Raw genomic sequence first — 14,666 nt, forward strand, 5'->3', positions numbered from 1 at the left:
AGCCTTGTTTACATCATGAGTTCCAGGACAGGGCTACATACTGAGACCCTGTCTCTAATAAATAAATAAAAATGTAATGCTAAATTTCCCTCCCAGATAAGATCAATTACATTTATTTTTCTTTTTGGGAGGTGCTAGGGATGGAAGCACTAGGCAAGTACTCTACACTGAGCTATATATCCAGTCTGTGTCTTATCCTATCCCTTCTGTACATTGCCCTCTCACCTGACCATTCAAACAAGGTCCATCCAAACACCTACGCCATAACCATCTGCTGGACTGTCAGGGAGCCTTTAGCTGAGTGTGAAGCAAGCCATAGCACACTCACTCTGTGATGAATGGCTCCACACAACACACACCACTGATATGCCCACATGGAGTAAAGAGGGCAGAGCCTAGGGCTGTGTACATGCAGGGTGCAGACAAATCTCAGATATCTGTAACTCAAGCTTTGACAAACTGTGGGCAGAGAGAATTCTGCATGTGAAACAAGTCCTCATATTTCTTAATGTCTCAGGATGGCTGGTGAGAAGATGACCATATGCTTCCTACCCTTCAGGTACCCCAACCATCACTGTGACCCCAAGGGGCCTGAGGGACTTCAGAGGCTTAGGCTGTACTCCAACGTTGTACTGGGTTTGACTGCTCCCTGATGATAGCAGGGCCTCTTCCAGCACAGCTGCCTCCTAGGAAGAGGACTTAGGCTCCTGGGACTCAGTTATGTTCTAGTCCAACTTCTAGCATCAGAGTTTTCTGTCCACACAGATGGAGTATCTTGAGACACACAACATGACAGGGCCACAGGGTGAATTCCTTATGGGTTTGGATCTTCAGAGGCTTGCCTATACCCATAACCTCCAGCCCTTGTATGGTACCTCCCTATACTTCTTGTGTGCTGCCGTGTTCATGGCTTGTTGTTAATTCCAAGTCCTGGGCATTCCAAAATCCCTGCAGGTACTGTGGCCAAATACATCTGTTGTCCCATGGCCAGCTAGTGCTAAGGACTTTGTCCCAAGGCTCCCAGTCTGTGACTATCATCTTGCTTTTCAAGAGGCTCAATGCAGAAAAGCAGCAAGGCAGGTAAAACCATAGAGAGTCTGCCATGGGGACATTCTCTCCAAAATTCACCTCTGGCTTTCCTAATGCCCTGTCTTGAGAGAGTCATGCCCTTGGGCCAGGAGGTGGCTTTGGGACAGGGGCTGGGCAGCTGCTGCAGGTGGTAGAATTGTGCAAGCCTTCACTGAGTCTGGTAGGTAGGGCTTACCTTTAGGAAGTGAACAGGCCTTGAGAAGAAGCATCTCAGAATGAAAAATTCCCCAAGGGCCCAAACTGAGCATAAACTTGATGTGGGAAAATGAAGCAGGGGCACCACTGTAAGACACTGTGACCCTTGGGTTGATCCTGAGGGCAGGAGGCCAGTGGTGATCAATCAAGACACATATCTTTTAGGAGAGCCAAACAACCCTGCAGCTCCACCCTCCCTTATCAACAGAGCTCCTTGTGGTTTGTGACATTTATGCCCTAGTGGGCCTTGAGGAAATACCAGTCTCTGCTTGAGAGAAAGGAAAAGAGGCTCCACACAGCCGCAGTTTGGAGGCTAGAGGGTTGAAGTTGGGACACTACAGGGCCACACTCCCTCTAGAGAACCTGAGAGGTACCTTTCTGCCTGGTCCAACCCCTTGGCTTATCTCTGCCTTGTCCTTAAGCAGACTTTCCCCCTTGATGTCTCTCCCCTCTTCTTTCAGAATAATGCCCCACCACTATCCAGGATAACCTCATTGCTATCTTGACCTTAACAATATCTACAAGACCCAATTTCTAAAAGGTTGCCTTCCGAGGTGCTGGAGACATACAACTACTCACACAAGATGTAGGAACAGCCTTAGTGATCCTTATGGTGTATTAAAGTCCTCTGTTTTATAATCTCTGATTAGCAAGCCATGGCCTGTCACTGAGCAGAAGGCTGTGTTTTCCAACCTGGCAGGAATGCTATAGGACACAGGACTTGTAATCCAGGACCTAAGGCACCTACCATCCTGCTAAGGGAGCTGTGTTAGCCTCCCAGGGAGAGCCAGAGTGAACTGGGCCAGAGTTGGCTGAGGAGCCGTAGTAGATTTGGAGTTTGGTGGATGTGATTCCAGTCACTGTGTGTGCAGTGACTTGTGATCTTCACTGTGAATAGGGGAAAGTAGGAGGGGTATCTTTGAACCCTACAGTGGCCATTTAACTCACCAGAATTTGTCACTGTGGGTAGCCAGGGATAACAACTCCTGAATTGAAGGACTCCTGCCCAGTGGGGACCAGCAGGCAACCCTCAGCTCCACAATGCTGGCTGTCACCTGAAGCACTTTACTCTAGAATCTAGGATCATGTCCCTGAACATTTCTACTCTCAATCTTTCCCTCCTGTCAGTCCCAGGGCTAGTTAGTACAGATAGATGTATCCTAAGCCTGGATCCCTCACTCATGCCCTGAAGGTAGCTCAGAGTATAGGACCCATTGCTGGGACTGGTCCTAGAAGGGGCAGAGATGAGAAGTAACCAGGAAAGGAAAGCGAGAAGAGAGCTTCCAGAGAGCAAAGCAACCATGGCCCAAGGTGGAGGTGGAGGTTTCTGGGATCCCTCTGTGTAGTTCATGTCCTCAAAGAGGCATACATTCCCTCTGAGACCAGAGGAGTAACTCCATGGAAGACAGACCACTCAGATGTGGTTCTCACCTTTGGCCTGTCTGGCCAGTGTCTGGAGCATGGAGACCCTACCCCTGCCTCACCTGAGTGGGAATCTCTCCCCTGGGTCACGTCCCAGGTGAAAGATCAGGGGTAGCTCCGTGTGTTCTTCCTGGGTATGGGTTGTGACTCCTGAGACATTCTGACCGGGGCAGAAGTCAATGCCCTGTAACAAGAGCCAGAGAGACCAAGTGAGCATCACAGAGCCAGAGCCCATGCAGCAAGAGATGTCCTACTAGTCCTTTTCCTCACACATCCCCCATACCGGGTGTTATAGTGTTCATTGATGAATGAACATGAGTCAGGTAGAGTATGGCCACCTGGCTGAAGGGAAAAGCTTCAGGCTCAGAGCTGCTAGGCAGCTCACTCTGGGTGTCTCCCCAAGTTTTCCTGTACCCCCTTATGGGAAAAAGCTCTTAATAGTAGTCTGGGCATCTAGGCTGTAATCCCAGAACTTAGGAAGCAGTAGCAGGAATATCATGAGTTTGAAGTCAGCCTTGGCTCCATGAGACCCTGCTCAAAACAAAATGAAACAGTCTGGGCAGTTCCACATCTTGACTTTGATCAATGGCTCAGAGAAGAGCTCCTGAAAGTTCCATAAAGCTCCCTCATTGTGTGGCCAGGGAGAACAGTGGACCAATCAGAATGGAGTGAGTAAGGGTGAGTCACTAGACTAGGGAAGGCTGAACCCAGGCAGCATGGAGTCAACCCCTGCAGCTTCTCAGGTAGTTTGGCTGCGGAGGCTATCTCTCCTAGGTACAACCTGATTCCACTACAACAGTTCCTGTGTGCAAACTTGTTCATTGCCTTTGACCTTCCCTCCCAGATCTCCCTGGTTACTCCTTAGAGTGCACTGATGGGGAATGGGTAATGCCCCCAATCAAGCTTCCAACAGTCTCAGAGAACTGTGAGGCAAGAGCTTACTCTAAGTTTCATGACTCAGGTGCTCTAGAGCCAGCCATATTGCCAGTGGGAGACAACACTGTAGGGTTTGTTTACGTTTGAAATGATGCCTGAGATGGAAAGTGCAATGCAGTGCAGTTCCCTAAGCAAATGTCTCTTAACACCTTGTATAAAACCCCTGTGATGGTGTAGCAGTTTACAGTTTTTTATTGTTTTCTTTTTTTTCTTTTCCTTTTTTTAAATTTTTTTTTTTTTTCTGAGACAGTGTTTCACTGTGGCTTTGGAGCCTGTCCTGGAACTAGCTCTTGTAGACCAGACTGGTCTCAAACTCACAGAGATCCACCTGCCTCTGCCTCCTGAGTGCTGGGATTAAAGGCATGCACCACCACTGCCCGGCCCAGTTTACAGTTTTTAAAGCAGGGAGGCCGTAGACTATGAAGTTCCACTTAGACTGAGCTGCAGACAAGTTGGGGGCTACCTTCCAATCAAAGTGGGTTCCAGGATCTGGGTCTCCTGGAGTGCCCTGCCAGGGGACAAACAAACAGTGCACAGCAGGGAACACCACAGTTATCTTGAAAATGTTAAACAGTGGAGAAGTACCCAAGTCTAGATGGGACATATAAATTATAATTTGGATGCAAAGCAAATAAGCTGTTTAATTAAGATCCTGCTAATTGGCCTACAGTTTCTCTTACAGCTGCAGTTGTCTGAGCACCTCACCCTCAGGGCACTGGCAGGGAAGTCAGCCTGTTGTACATTATGCTTTATCTTCCCCACAGAGCTGAACTCTGGCCTGGCTCTGGAGGCACAGGTAATGGGGAAAGGTAAGCTGCTAGAAATCAAACACTGATTTTGAAGAGGTGGTGAGGGACACCACCTGGTTGATGCACTCTCCTAGGATGGTCAAAGTTCAGGTGTTATAGCAGCTGAGGACTCCATTTTAGGTCTGAAGCTAGTTTAGTGAGCAACCTGAGGCTGTTAAGACAATGCTAGAAATTCTAGATATGAATGCAAAAAACCCTGGATGTTCTCACACCTGCAGAAGCTTACCTAAGCAGGGACAGATTGTGGTCTTTTGTTTTTAAAAGCAGCCCTCCCCTTTTAGCTGGGCTTCAGCTTTAAATCAGACCATGGGAACTCAAGACAGCTGCAATTTAAATAAAAAAAAATTAGCTAATAAAAAAAAAAGAAGCCATGGTGGTGCACACCTTCAATCCTAGCACTCATGAGGCAGAGGCAGGCAGATTTCTGTGAGTTTGAGGACAGCCTGATCTACAGAGTGAGTTCCAGGACAGCTGGGGCTACACAGAGAAACCCTGTCTCAGAAAACAAAACAAAACCAAAACTGTGAGGAGCCGCACTCACATTCGCCATTACAAGATGGCGCTGACATCCGCTGCCGGATCAAGTAAACAACGTTGGTATACATGTGCCCAGTGTTTTTCCACTGCCTAGCCCCGCCTATTCCATGGCGTCATATAGGGTGACGAGTCATGCACCTATCCCAGCTGTACACGCATCGCTCAGAGTTTGTGAGCCTTTATAAGGGGACGGGATTCTTGGCTCGGGGTCTCCGCTCTGGTAAGCTTATGCTCTCCTCTCAAGACGCATTAAAGCTTTACTGCAGAAGGATCCGAATGTCCTGTGTGGTTCTTGCCGGCGAGACAATCGCATGGGACATCTGGTGCCGAAACCCGGGAACTTGTTAACATCGCCGGCACTGCGGAGACCCCTCGGACGGGGCAGATTCAGAACTGCAGGGTGGTAAGTTCGGAGAGGTATGCTTTATTCTGACACCTTCTTTTTTGACTTTGCTTTTAATTTGTCACCACTATGGGATGGATCAATAAAAGCCTTAATTCTAGTCTTTATTACATTGGTCTTATATTGTGCCCACCGTGGCTGGTGTTCCAGTTCGCGACCAAGCTTACCCCAGGTAGCCTCCAGCATAATGGGCTCTTCAAAACAGAGAGACCTAATTAAAAACTGTCTAGAGATTGAGGCTTGCCGTCCCATGGTAGCAGAGAGTCAAAAAACGCTTAAAGAGGTACAGGATAATATATCAGAAACCGAACGAGATGAGAGATTAGGAGCTCAAAAAAGGAAGGACATGTCTAAGGAAAAAGGCCCTCCCCAGGATACAAAAAAAGGGGGAGAGAAAATAGGGAATAACCGGTCACACCCCGGTAAATTTAAGAGAAATAAAGACTCAAAACCTAGCCTCTACCCTACGGTGAAACTAGAGGCCTTGGAGCTGAGCAACTCAGACTCTGAGATTTTAGACTCTAGCGAGGAAACAGAGCTAGAGCAAGACAGATACCACCCTGATAGAAAAGTGAAAGCAAATATGAGGCCATCTCCTGTTAATCCAGCGGGTGTACCTCCATCAGCACCCCCATTATTTGGTACCGACTCCTTTTTACCATTAGAGGAGCGAAGGAAATTGCAGATGGCTTTTCCAGTCTTTGAAAATGAGGGGGCGAGAGTACATACTCCCGTAGACTATAATCAGATTAAAGAATTGGCTGAATCAGTCCGGAAGTATGGGGTCAATGCCAATTTTACAACAATACAAGTAGAAAGGCTAGCCAACTATGCTATGACACCCACTGATTGGGAGACAACAGTAAAGGCAGTGCTCCCCAATATGGGACAATATATGGAGTGGAAGGCTCTTTGGTATGATGCAGCCCAGGCACAGGCAAAGGCCAATGTCACAACAGAAAATAAAAATCAGAGACAATGGACCTTTGAAATGCTGACAGGACAGGGGCCATATGCCCTCAATCAAACTAATTACATTTGGGGCGTATATGCCCAGATATCAGCTGCCGCCATTAAAGCATGGAAGGCATTGACAAAAAGGGGTAAATCAGGTGGACATCTTACAAAGATAGTCCAGGGGCCCCAGGAGCCATTCTCAGACTTTGTGGCCAGAATGACGGAGGCCGCTAGCGGGATATTCGGTGATGCAGAACAAGCCATGCCTCTGATTGAACAATTAGTCTTTAAACAAGCAACTCAAGAATGCCGAGCAGCCATAGCCCCCCGGAAAAGTAGAGGTTTACAGGACTGGTTAAAGATCTGCAGAGAACTCGGAGGGCCACTTACTAATGCAGGCTTGGCCGCAGCCATCTTACAAACCCAAAGGCGCCGAAAAATATCTGACCGAAAAGCTTGCTTTAACTGTGGAAAAACAGGGCACCTTAAAAAGGACTGTAGAGCCCCTAAAAAGACTAGGGAAATGGAGCTATGCAAGCACTGTGGAAAAGGTTATCATAGGGCCAGCGAATGCAAATCTGTGCAGGACATAAAAGGTAGGCTTTTACCCCCTAGGGAGGAACCTAAAGTGTCCCAACCAAAAAACGGGCCGCGGGGCCCATGGTCCCAGGGCCCTCAGAAATATGGGAACCAGTTCCAGAAAAGCAACTCGGAGAAGGAAGGGACTCCCGAGGACACTCCGGAGTGGACCTGTGTGCCGCCTCCGACTTCTTATTAATGCCCCAAATGAATGTTCAGCCGGTCCCAATCCAGTCTCCGGGGCCTTTACCCCCTGCTACCATTGGGCTCATTTTGGGCCGAGGTTCCTTGACCTTACAAGGACTTATTGTGTATCCTGGAATCGTAGATCCATATCATAAGAAAGAATTCCAGGTCCTCTGCTCCAGCCCTCGGGGCGTGTTCTCCATAAAGCAGGGAGATAGGATCGCACAATTAGTGCTACTGCCCTCCCTTGGGGATAGAGAGACTTGCACCTCCCAAAAAAGAGCCATGGGGTCTGCTGGTAATGATTCAGCATATCTGGCCATACCCCTAGATGAGAGACCAACTATAAAATTATTGGTTAATGGAAAAGAATTTGAGGGGATTACAGATACAGGGGCGGACAAAAGCATCATTTCATTGCATTGGTGGCCGAAATCCTGGCCTACTGTGGTTTCATCTCATTCTCTTCAAGGCCTTGGATATCAATCCTCTCCAGCCGTTAGTGCTGCGGCCCTGGTTTGGCGGAGCACTGAGGGCAGGCAGGGACGCTTTACCCCTTATGTTTTGCCCCTCCCAGTAAATTTGTGGGGGCGAGATATGTTACAAGCCATGGGCATGACCCTGACCAATGAGTATTCCCCTCAGGCATCAGCTATAATGACAAAAATGGGCTATATACCAGGAAGGGGCCTGGGCAGGAGGGAGCAAGGTAGAATAGAGCCCATTGAACAAAAAGGGAATCAAAGTAGAAAAGGACTGGGTTTTATTTAGGGGCCGTTGAGGCTTCACGACCCATACCATGGAATACAGAGGACCCGGTATGGGTCTCTCAATGGCCATTATCCTCTGAAAAGCTGGAAGCAGTCACAAGACTTATACAGGAGCAAGAACAGTTGGGGCATTTAGAAACTTCCACTTCTCCCTGGAACACCCCAATTTTTATTATCAAAAAGAAATCTGGAAAATGGAGGTTGCTCCATGACCTGCGGGCTATTAATAACCAAATGCGCCCTCTGGGCCCTGTCCAGAGAGGCCTCCCTTTGCTCTCTGCGCTACCCCAAAATTGGAAGCTTATTATTATAGATATTAAGGACTGTTTTTTCTCCATCCCCCTCTATCCTCGGGACCAGCAAAGGTTTGCCTTTACTGTTCCCTCACTCAATCACATGGAGCCAGATAAGAGATTCCAATGGAAAATGTTACCACAAGGCATGGCCAATAGCCCAACTATATGCCAATTGTATGTCCAAAAGGCATTGGAACCTGTTAGGAAGCAATTTACATCCATGATTATGATTCACTATATGGATGATATTCTTATCTGCCATAGGAAGATAGAGGTCCTGCAACAAGCCTTCCCCATGCTGGTAGCTGAGTTAAAACAATGGGGACTGGAGATAGCATCAGAGAAGGTCCAGGTCTCAGATACCGGTCTCTTCCTGGGCTCGGTAATTACCCCAACAAAAATAATCCCACAAAAAATAGAAATACGCAAGGATCATCTGAGAACCTTAAATGACTTCCAAAAACTCTTGGGGGATATAAATTGGCTGAGACCCTTTTTAAAGATCCCCTCTACAGATTTAAAACCCCTTTTCGACATCCTGGAAGGTAAACCTCATATTTCTTCCCCCAGAAGCTTTACTCCGGCTGCTTGTCAAGCCCTACAAAAGGTGAAAAAGGCCTTACAGGATGCACAATTGCATCACATAGATGAGACATTGCCATTCAGCCTATGTGTCTTTAAAACGGCTAAGTTACCGACCGCCGTCTTATGACAGCATGGGCCGTTGCTTTGGGTTCACCCAAATGCTTCCCCCGCTAAGATCATTGATTGGTATCCTGATGCTGTCGCACAGCTCGCACTTCAGGGAATAAAAGCAGCTGTCGCTCATTTTGGCAGGGACCCTCATCTCTTGGTTGTACCTTACACTGCTGCACAAATTCAGACTCTGACAGCTACATCTAATGACTGGGCGGTGTTGGTTACCTCCTTTTCAGGGAAAATTGATAATCATTTCCCAAAACATCCAATCCTACAATTTACACAAAATCAGGCTATAGTGTTTCCACAGATGACAGCAAAGCATCCAATCCCGAATGGGACGGTGGTTTATACTGATGGTTCCAAAACCGGTGTAGGGGCTTATGTTATAGGGAATAAGGTAGTTTCTAAACAATTCGATGAAACCTCACCCCAGATCGTTGAATGCCAAGTGGTGCTGGAAGTCCTTGAGGCCTTTCCGGGGCCACTTAACATTGTGTCAGATTCCTCCTATGTGGTTAATGTGGTCAACCTCCTTGAAACTGCTGGTATAATACGACCCTCCAGCAGAGTTACAGGTATCTTTCAAAAAATACAAATTACCTTATCAAACAGGAGGTTCCCTGTTTTTGTCACCCATGTTCGAGCACATTCGGGGCTCCCAGGACCTATGTCCTCTGGGAATGATTTGGCAGACCGGGCCACAAAGTTGATGGCTGCTGCCTTGTCTACCCAGATACAAGCTGCACAAGAATTTCATCAGCGCTTTCATGTGACGGCTGAAAGCCGTCGATTTGCTTTGACAAGGCAGGAGGCTAGACAAATTGTTACTCAATGTAAAAACTGCTATAAATTTTTACCTACACCTCATGTAGGAATAAATCCGCGCGGCATTAGGCCGCTGCAGATATGGCAAATGGATGTTACACATGTTGCCTCCTTTGGAAAACTCCAATATGTTCATGTCTCAATGGACACCTGCTCAGGCATAATTTGTGCCACGCCTTTGACAGGGGAAAAGGCCACACATGTGATTCAACACTACTTAGAGGCCTGGAATGCCTGGGGAAAGCCTCATATCCTAAAAACAGATAATGGGCCGGCTTATACCTCTCAAAAGTTCCGGCACTTCTACAGACAGATGGAAGTTACCCATCTGACTGGCCTACCTTATAACCCTCAAGGACAAGGCATTGTGGAACGTGCCCATCACACACTTAAGTCTTATTTAATCAAACAAAAGGAGGGAATGGGAGCATCCTTACCCTCGGTGCCAAGAGTTGCAATATCCATGGCACTCTTTACCCTTAATTTTCTAAACACTGACGCTCAGGGCCATACTGCGGCCAAGCGCCACACCTCAGAACCTAAAAGGCCAAAGGAAATGGTAAAATGGAAAGATACCTTAACTGGTCTTTGGAGAGGCCCGGATCCTATTCTCATAAGATCCAGGGGAGCTATATGTGTTTTTCCACAGGATGAAGAGAATCCCCTGTGGATCCCGGAAAGACTCACCCGAAGAGCCCCTTCGGACCTTCAAAAGTCGGAACTCCACCCTCTCCCCGGGAGTTGAGAGCTGCTATTATCCAGATTAACTCCTTGCACCTTGACGGAGGGATTGTCATCATGGATCGCTTCAGCTCTCTCCTATTTTAAGGATTGGGTGGGGGTGGGACTTTTTGGCACAATTCTCTGCAATGGTGTGGTGTTTATGCTTGGGACTGTGTGTAGACTCAAAACCCAAACAAAATAGGTAAGGTAATGGTTGCACAGGCACTTGCTGCCCTAGAGAATGGAATCTCCCCCGGCATTTGGCTAAGCATGTTGAGACAATAGGTTGCCGACTGCTCAGCTCCTGCACCTCCGGAGGCTTGACCTCATTGCATGGAATAGAGTGAGCAAGGTTCGGCAGGTCAAAAGAGTTGTAAGGCTAAGCACTGCACAGAAAGGGCCTGCGGCTTTTCTTGTGGCTCTTCTGGGAGACATGTCATCTTGCATGAAGGTTATATGTCATAATGCCCTTCCCCCAGAAAAAGACATAAGGACGGGTCTGGGCCTGCTCTGGACACAGAGTCTGGAGTCCTGCTCAAGACAAGGTCTGCATCCAGTTTTGGGGAGTTGACCTCTATCTCCACTCTGCATTTGGCTGGCCTATAGCCTCTATGTTTCTATATAATTAAATAGGGGGAGATGTGAGGAGCCGCACTCACATTCGCCATTACAAGATGGCGCTGACATCCGCTGCCGGGTCAAGTAAACAACGTTGGTATACATGTGCCCAGTGTTTTTCCACTGCCTAGCCCCGCCTATTCCATGGCGTCATATAGGGTGACGAGTCATGCACCTATCCCAGCTGTACACGCATCGCTCAGAGTTTGTGAGCCTTTATAAGGGGACGGGATTCTTGGCTCGGGGTCTCCGCTCTGGTAAGCTTATGCTCTCCTCTCAAGACGCATTAAAGCTTTACTGCAGAAGGATCCGAATGTCCTGTGTGGTTCTTGCCGGCGAGACGATCGCGTGGGACACAAAACAAAAAATCCACCAAAAAAACCCCCCAAAACAAACAACAACAACAACAACAAAAACAAAAACAAACAGAAAAAAATACCCAAACAAAAAACCCCAAAAGACAAAAACAAAATCCCTGCTCCTAATGGGTCTGGCACCCTTATCCATCTCTGTATTTTTTTCCTCACCTCCCACCGGGCCAGGTTGGTTTCTAGCACTGGGTTTCAAGGAAGGGATATTAAGCCCCCCACCAAAGGGTGAGGCTTACTTGGCACTACACTGAGGACGTACCCATAAGTCTATATGGAATAGTCACACCAAGGAATCCTGGGTTCCACTGGTCCCAGGCCCAAGTAGGAAGTGGAACAGGCTAGCCACTCAAGTGACCTGGAGTAGGGTATGCTGGCTATAATACTCTCAGGCCTGGCCTTTAGAGCAAGAGTGGGTACAGAGTGAACCTAATGGGAAAAACCATGTGGCCTCCAAATAAACCCCCCCAATGTGTTTGTTATCAGGATGGGACAGTGAGCAGATACATAATTCCCAGCCCTTGGACTTGTGTGATCTGTGCCCAGGGGCAGTTCAGATGACATGAATTTGTCATCTTTTGTGGGATTCTTCCTCAGCTTCAAAACAGCTTTGTGGAGATCCTAGCATTTGTACAGGGTATAGATGAGCTTGTGAAGGCATGAAGCCTCCATAGGCTGACCTGCAAAACCATGCAGGTGACATAAGGCCAAGAAACCGGGCCTATGTCAGTAACACAGGGCTGTGAATGCCCTGGTCTATCAGGTAAACCCAAGGTTGATGCTGGCTCTTCTGGGCCTGGCTGTGACCTTTAAAACAGGTGACCTACTGTATAGATCTTAGGCCTCTATGTAACATAGGCCTCTCAGCTTAAGATGGAGGGTGGGATTGATGGACAGTCATCTCCTGATGTGGCTGGAGTAGCCATTGCCTAGGCTGTCCCATCCAGGCTCCAGGAAACTTTTCTCTAGACTGGATTCCAGCAAGAGACCAACTTTCAACTATCTAAACCTGAACCATGAGAGATGATGCCCTGAGACCTGGCTCTTTGGAATCATTGTCCACAATGGGGGAGAGAGAGATTCTGTTAACAGCAAGGGCTATGCACATTTCAAATGTCGCATATTCTTAGAAGCTAGAAGCTAAGTAAACCTATGCCAACACAGGCTTCCTCACAGGAGATCCAGAACATGGAAGAGGCATGTTCCTTTGACAACCAAGGAGGTGGAGTGTGAGTCTCACTCTTCCTGCTGGAACACAGAGCAAGGCATTGCTGGTGGCACTGCGGGCTTTTCCTGATATCATCTAGCCCATGAAAACATGTTCAAGTCAGGACTAACTCATACCCACCATGCCATGTAGATCTGTATTCTGCCTGGAGAAACTTCCAGACATTCAAAGGTGTTGGCAGGATTTGGTGTATGCTTTCTTGGATTGGGGCTAGTCTGATAGAAGCAAAGATGGGTTTCTCTGGACCCTGTCTTAAGGAGTCCAAAGGGACAGAGTAGCCACCTTATCCCCCTGTAGCCCTGCAGGGTCCAGAGAGAGATCCACAGTCATGAGAGGGATTTTCTTCCTTCTGACTTTTAAATTACTCAGACTCTTGAGGAGTCAACAATAGGTATCCCAGAAAAAACCCTGAGGAGAGTACAAGGACTTGTTTGACAACCCTAAGGGTCCATTCACTGTAGCCCCAGATCCCTTGAGGGAATTCCAAAGGCACTTCTGGGTTACAGGGACCAGGAGCATCCACAAGCAGCCAGGAACCAGGTGTCTCTAGGATACTGACTGCCTGTCCTCGACAGCTTTGTCAGCATGACACAAGCTAAAGTCATCTCAGAGGAGGGAATATCAATTGAGAAAATGCTTCCATAAGTTGGGCTGTAGGCAAATCTGTAGGGCATTTTCTTAGTGATTAATGGAGGAGGACCCAGCCCATTGTAGGTGGTGTCATCCCTGGGCTGGTGGTCCTGGGTTCTATAAGAAAGCAGGTTGAGCAAGCCTGGGGAGCAAGCCAGTAAGCAATAATCCTTCCATGGCCTCTGCATCAGCTCCTGCCTCAGGTGCCCTGTTTGATTCCTGTCCTTCAATAATGGATTATACAATGAGGAAGTGTAAGCCAAATAAACCTTTCCCCCGCAACTTGTTTTTTTGTCATGGTGTTTCATCACAGCAATAGAAACCCTAAATAGAACACAGTCTTTGATGGCATGGCAGGCCAGTATTTTGGATGGCCCTCAGGCAGTGTGGGTCAGAAAGAACATGGGTTTTGGACACTGTCCTAGGCTGCCCCAAACAAGGCACTGGGGAGTCATGCCTCTGAGTTACAGCCACATGTCCACCTGGGTATATGCTGTTCACCTGCCCACACATACCCAGCCCAGCCTGGCATCCTGCCCGGCCCAAAGCCCTGTGTAGCTGGAGGGTTTTCCAGTAAGTGATTTCCTTCCCTATTAAGGCACATTAGTAGGTTTTCATGTGAATAAAGACTTTGCAGAGCCTGAGGGGATGGAAGAGGCAGGACCAGAAGCTTGCGGGACACAAGGCCTATGGCGGCCCCATGTGGGCCGATGGGCCAGCAGGAGTCTAGGCTTATGTGCTGTGGCACTTCACCTTCAGACCTTGAGCAGGCACCAGGATGTAGATACTGATGCCTTTTGTGGGCATTGGCATCTGGACCTGGGCAGACCACTGCTGATGCTGCCAGCCTTGGAAGGAGCAAGAGAATGGGTACTAAGGAGATGCTTAGGGGCATGGTAGAGAGTGAGGCCAACCTGAACCTGGATCTTGTGTTCTCTGAAGACCTATGAAGGCAGGACATCCCAGGAGACAGTATTTGTCCCCTAGCTTCTTTCTCTGTAGGACACCACTCATATGCTCCTAACATTTTCCAGGGAGAAAGAAGTGTGCCCAGCCTACCTCTGGACATCTGTACATGAAAACAGAATGGGCAGGGCCCACAGGCCACATGGGGGAGGGAGGTTTAGAAGTAGATAGATCACAGATTCTCCAGAGATCTCCCAGTGGTGCTCCTCCCAGGGCTTGTACTCGGGGGCCTGTACCTGTCTGAACTCTTCCCAGGAGTTGGTCCAAGTCCAGAAGTGGGCTTTGTACTGGCCAAGAGTGACTGCCATCAATGTGTTTCCACGGTAATAAAATATGGGCCTGTTGCATTGAGGAGAGACAGAATCATGACCAAGTCTATGTATTCATGTGTGGGGCTCCTGCCTGAGGAGGGGTGAGCTGCCTATGC

At 48.1% G+C, this 14,666-nt stretch overlaps 1 protein-coding gene across 5 annotated transcripts in view; it reads right to left on the reverse strand.

Annotated features, from left to right (window-relative positions):
* Positions 1-14,666, reverse strand: part of Galns (galactosamine (N-acetyl)-6-sulfatase) — a 39,276-nt gene that overhangs the window by 4,087 nt on the left and 20,523 nt on the right. For 4 of the 5 annotated variants that reach the window (XM_027410647.2, XM_027410643.2, XM_027410645.2 and 1 more), the window contains exons 11-12: positions 14,476-14,578; positions 2,769-2,890 (exon numbers count right to left, since the gene is read on the reverse strand). In XM_027410647.2, the coding sequence (XP_027266448.1) occupies positions 2,769-2,890; positions 14,476-14,578 (225 nt within the window). The remainder of the gene's footprint in view (positions 1-2,768; positions 2,891-14,475; positions 14,579-14,666) is intronic. The other variant, XM_027410648.2, reaches the window with a different exon arrangement.

This window comes from Cricetulus griseus, chromosome 3 (assembly GCF_003668045.3).
Source record: "Cricetulus griseus strain 17A/GY chromosome 3, alternate assembly CriGri-PICRH-1.0, whole genome shotgun sequence".
NCBI classification, from domain to species: Eukaryota; Metazoa; Chordata; class Mammalia; order Rodentia; family Cricetidae; genus Cricetulus; species Cricetulus griseus.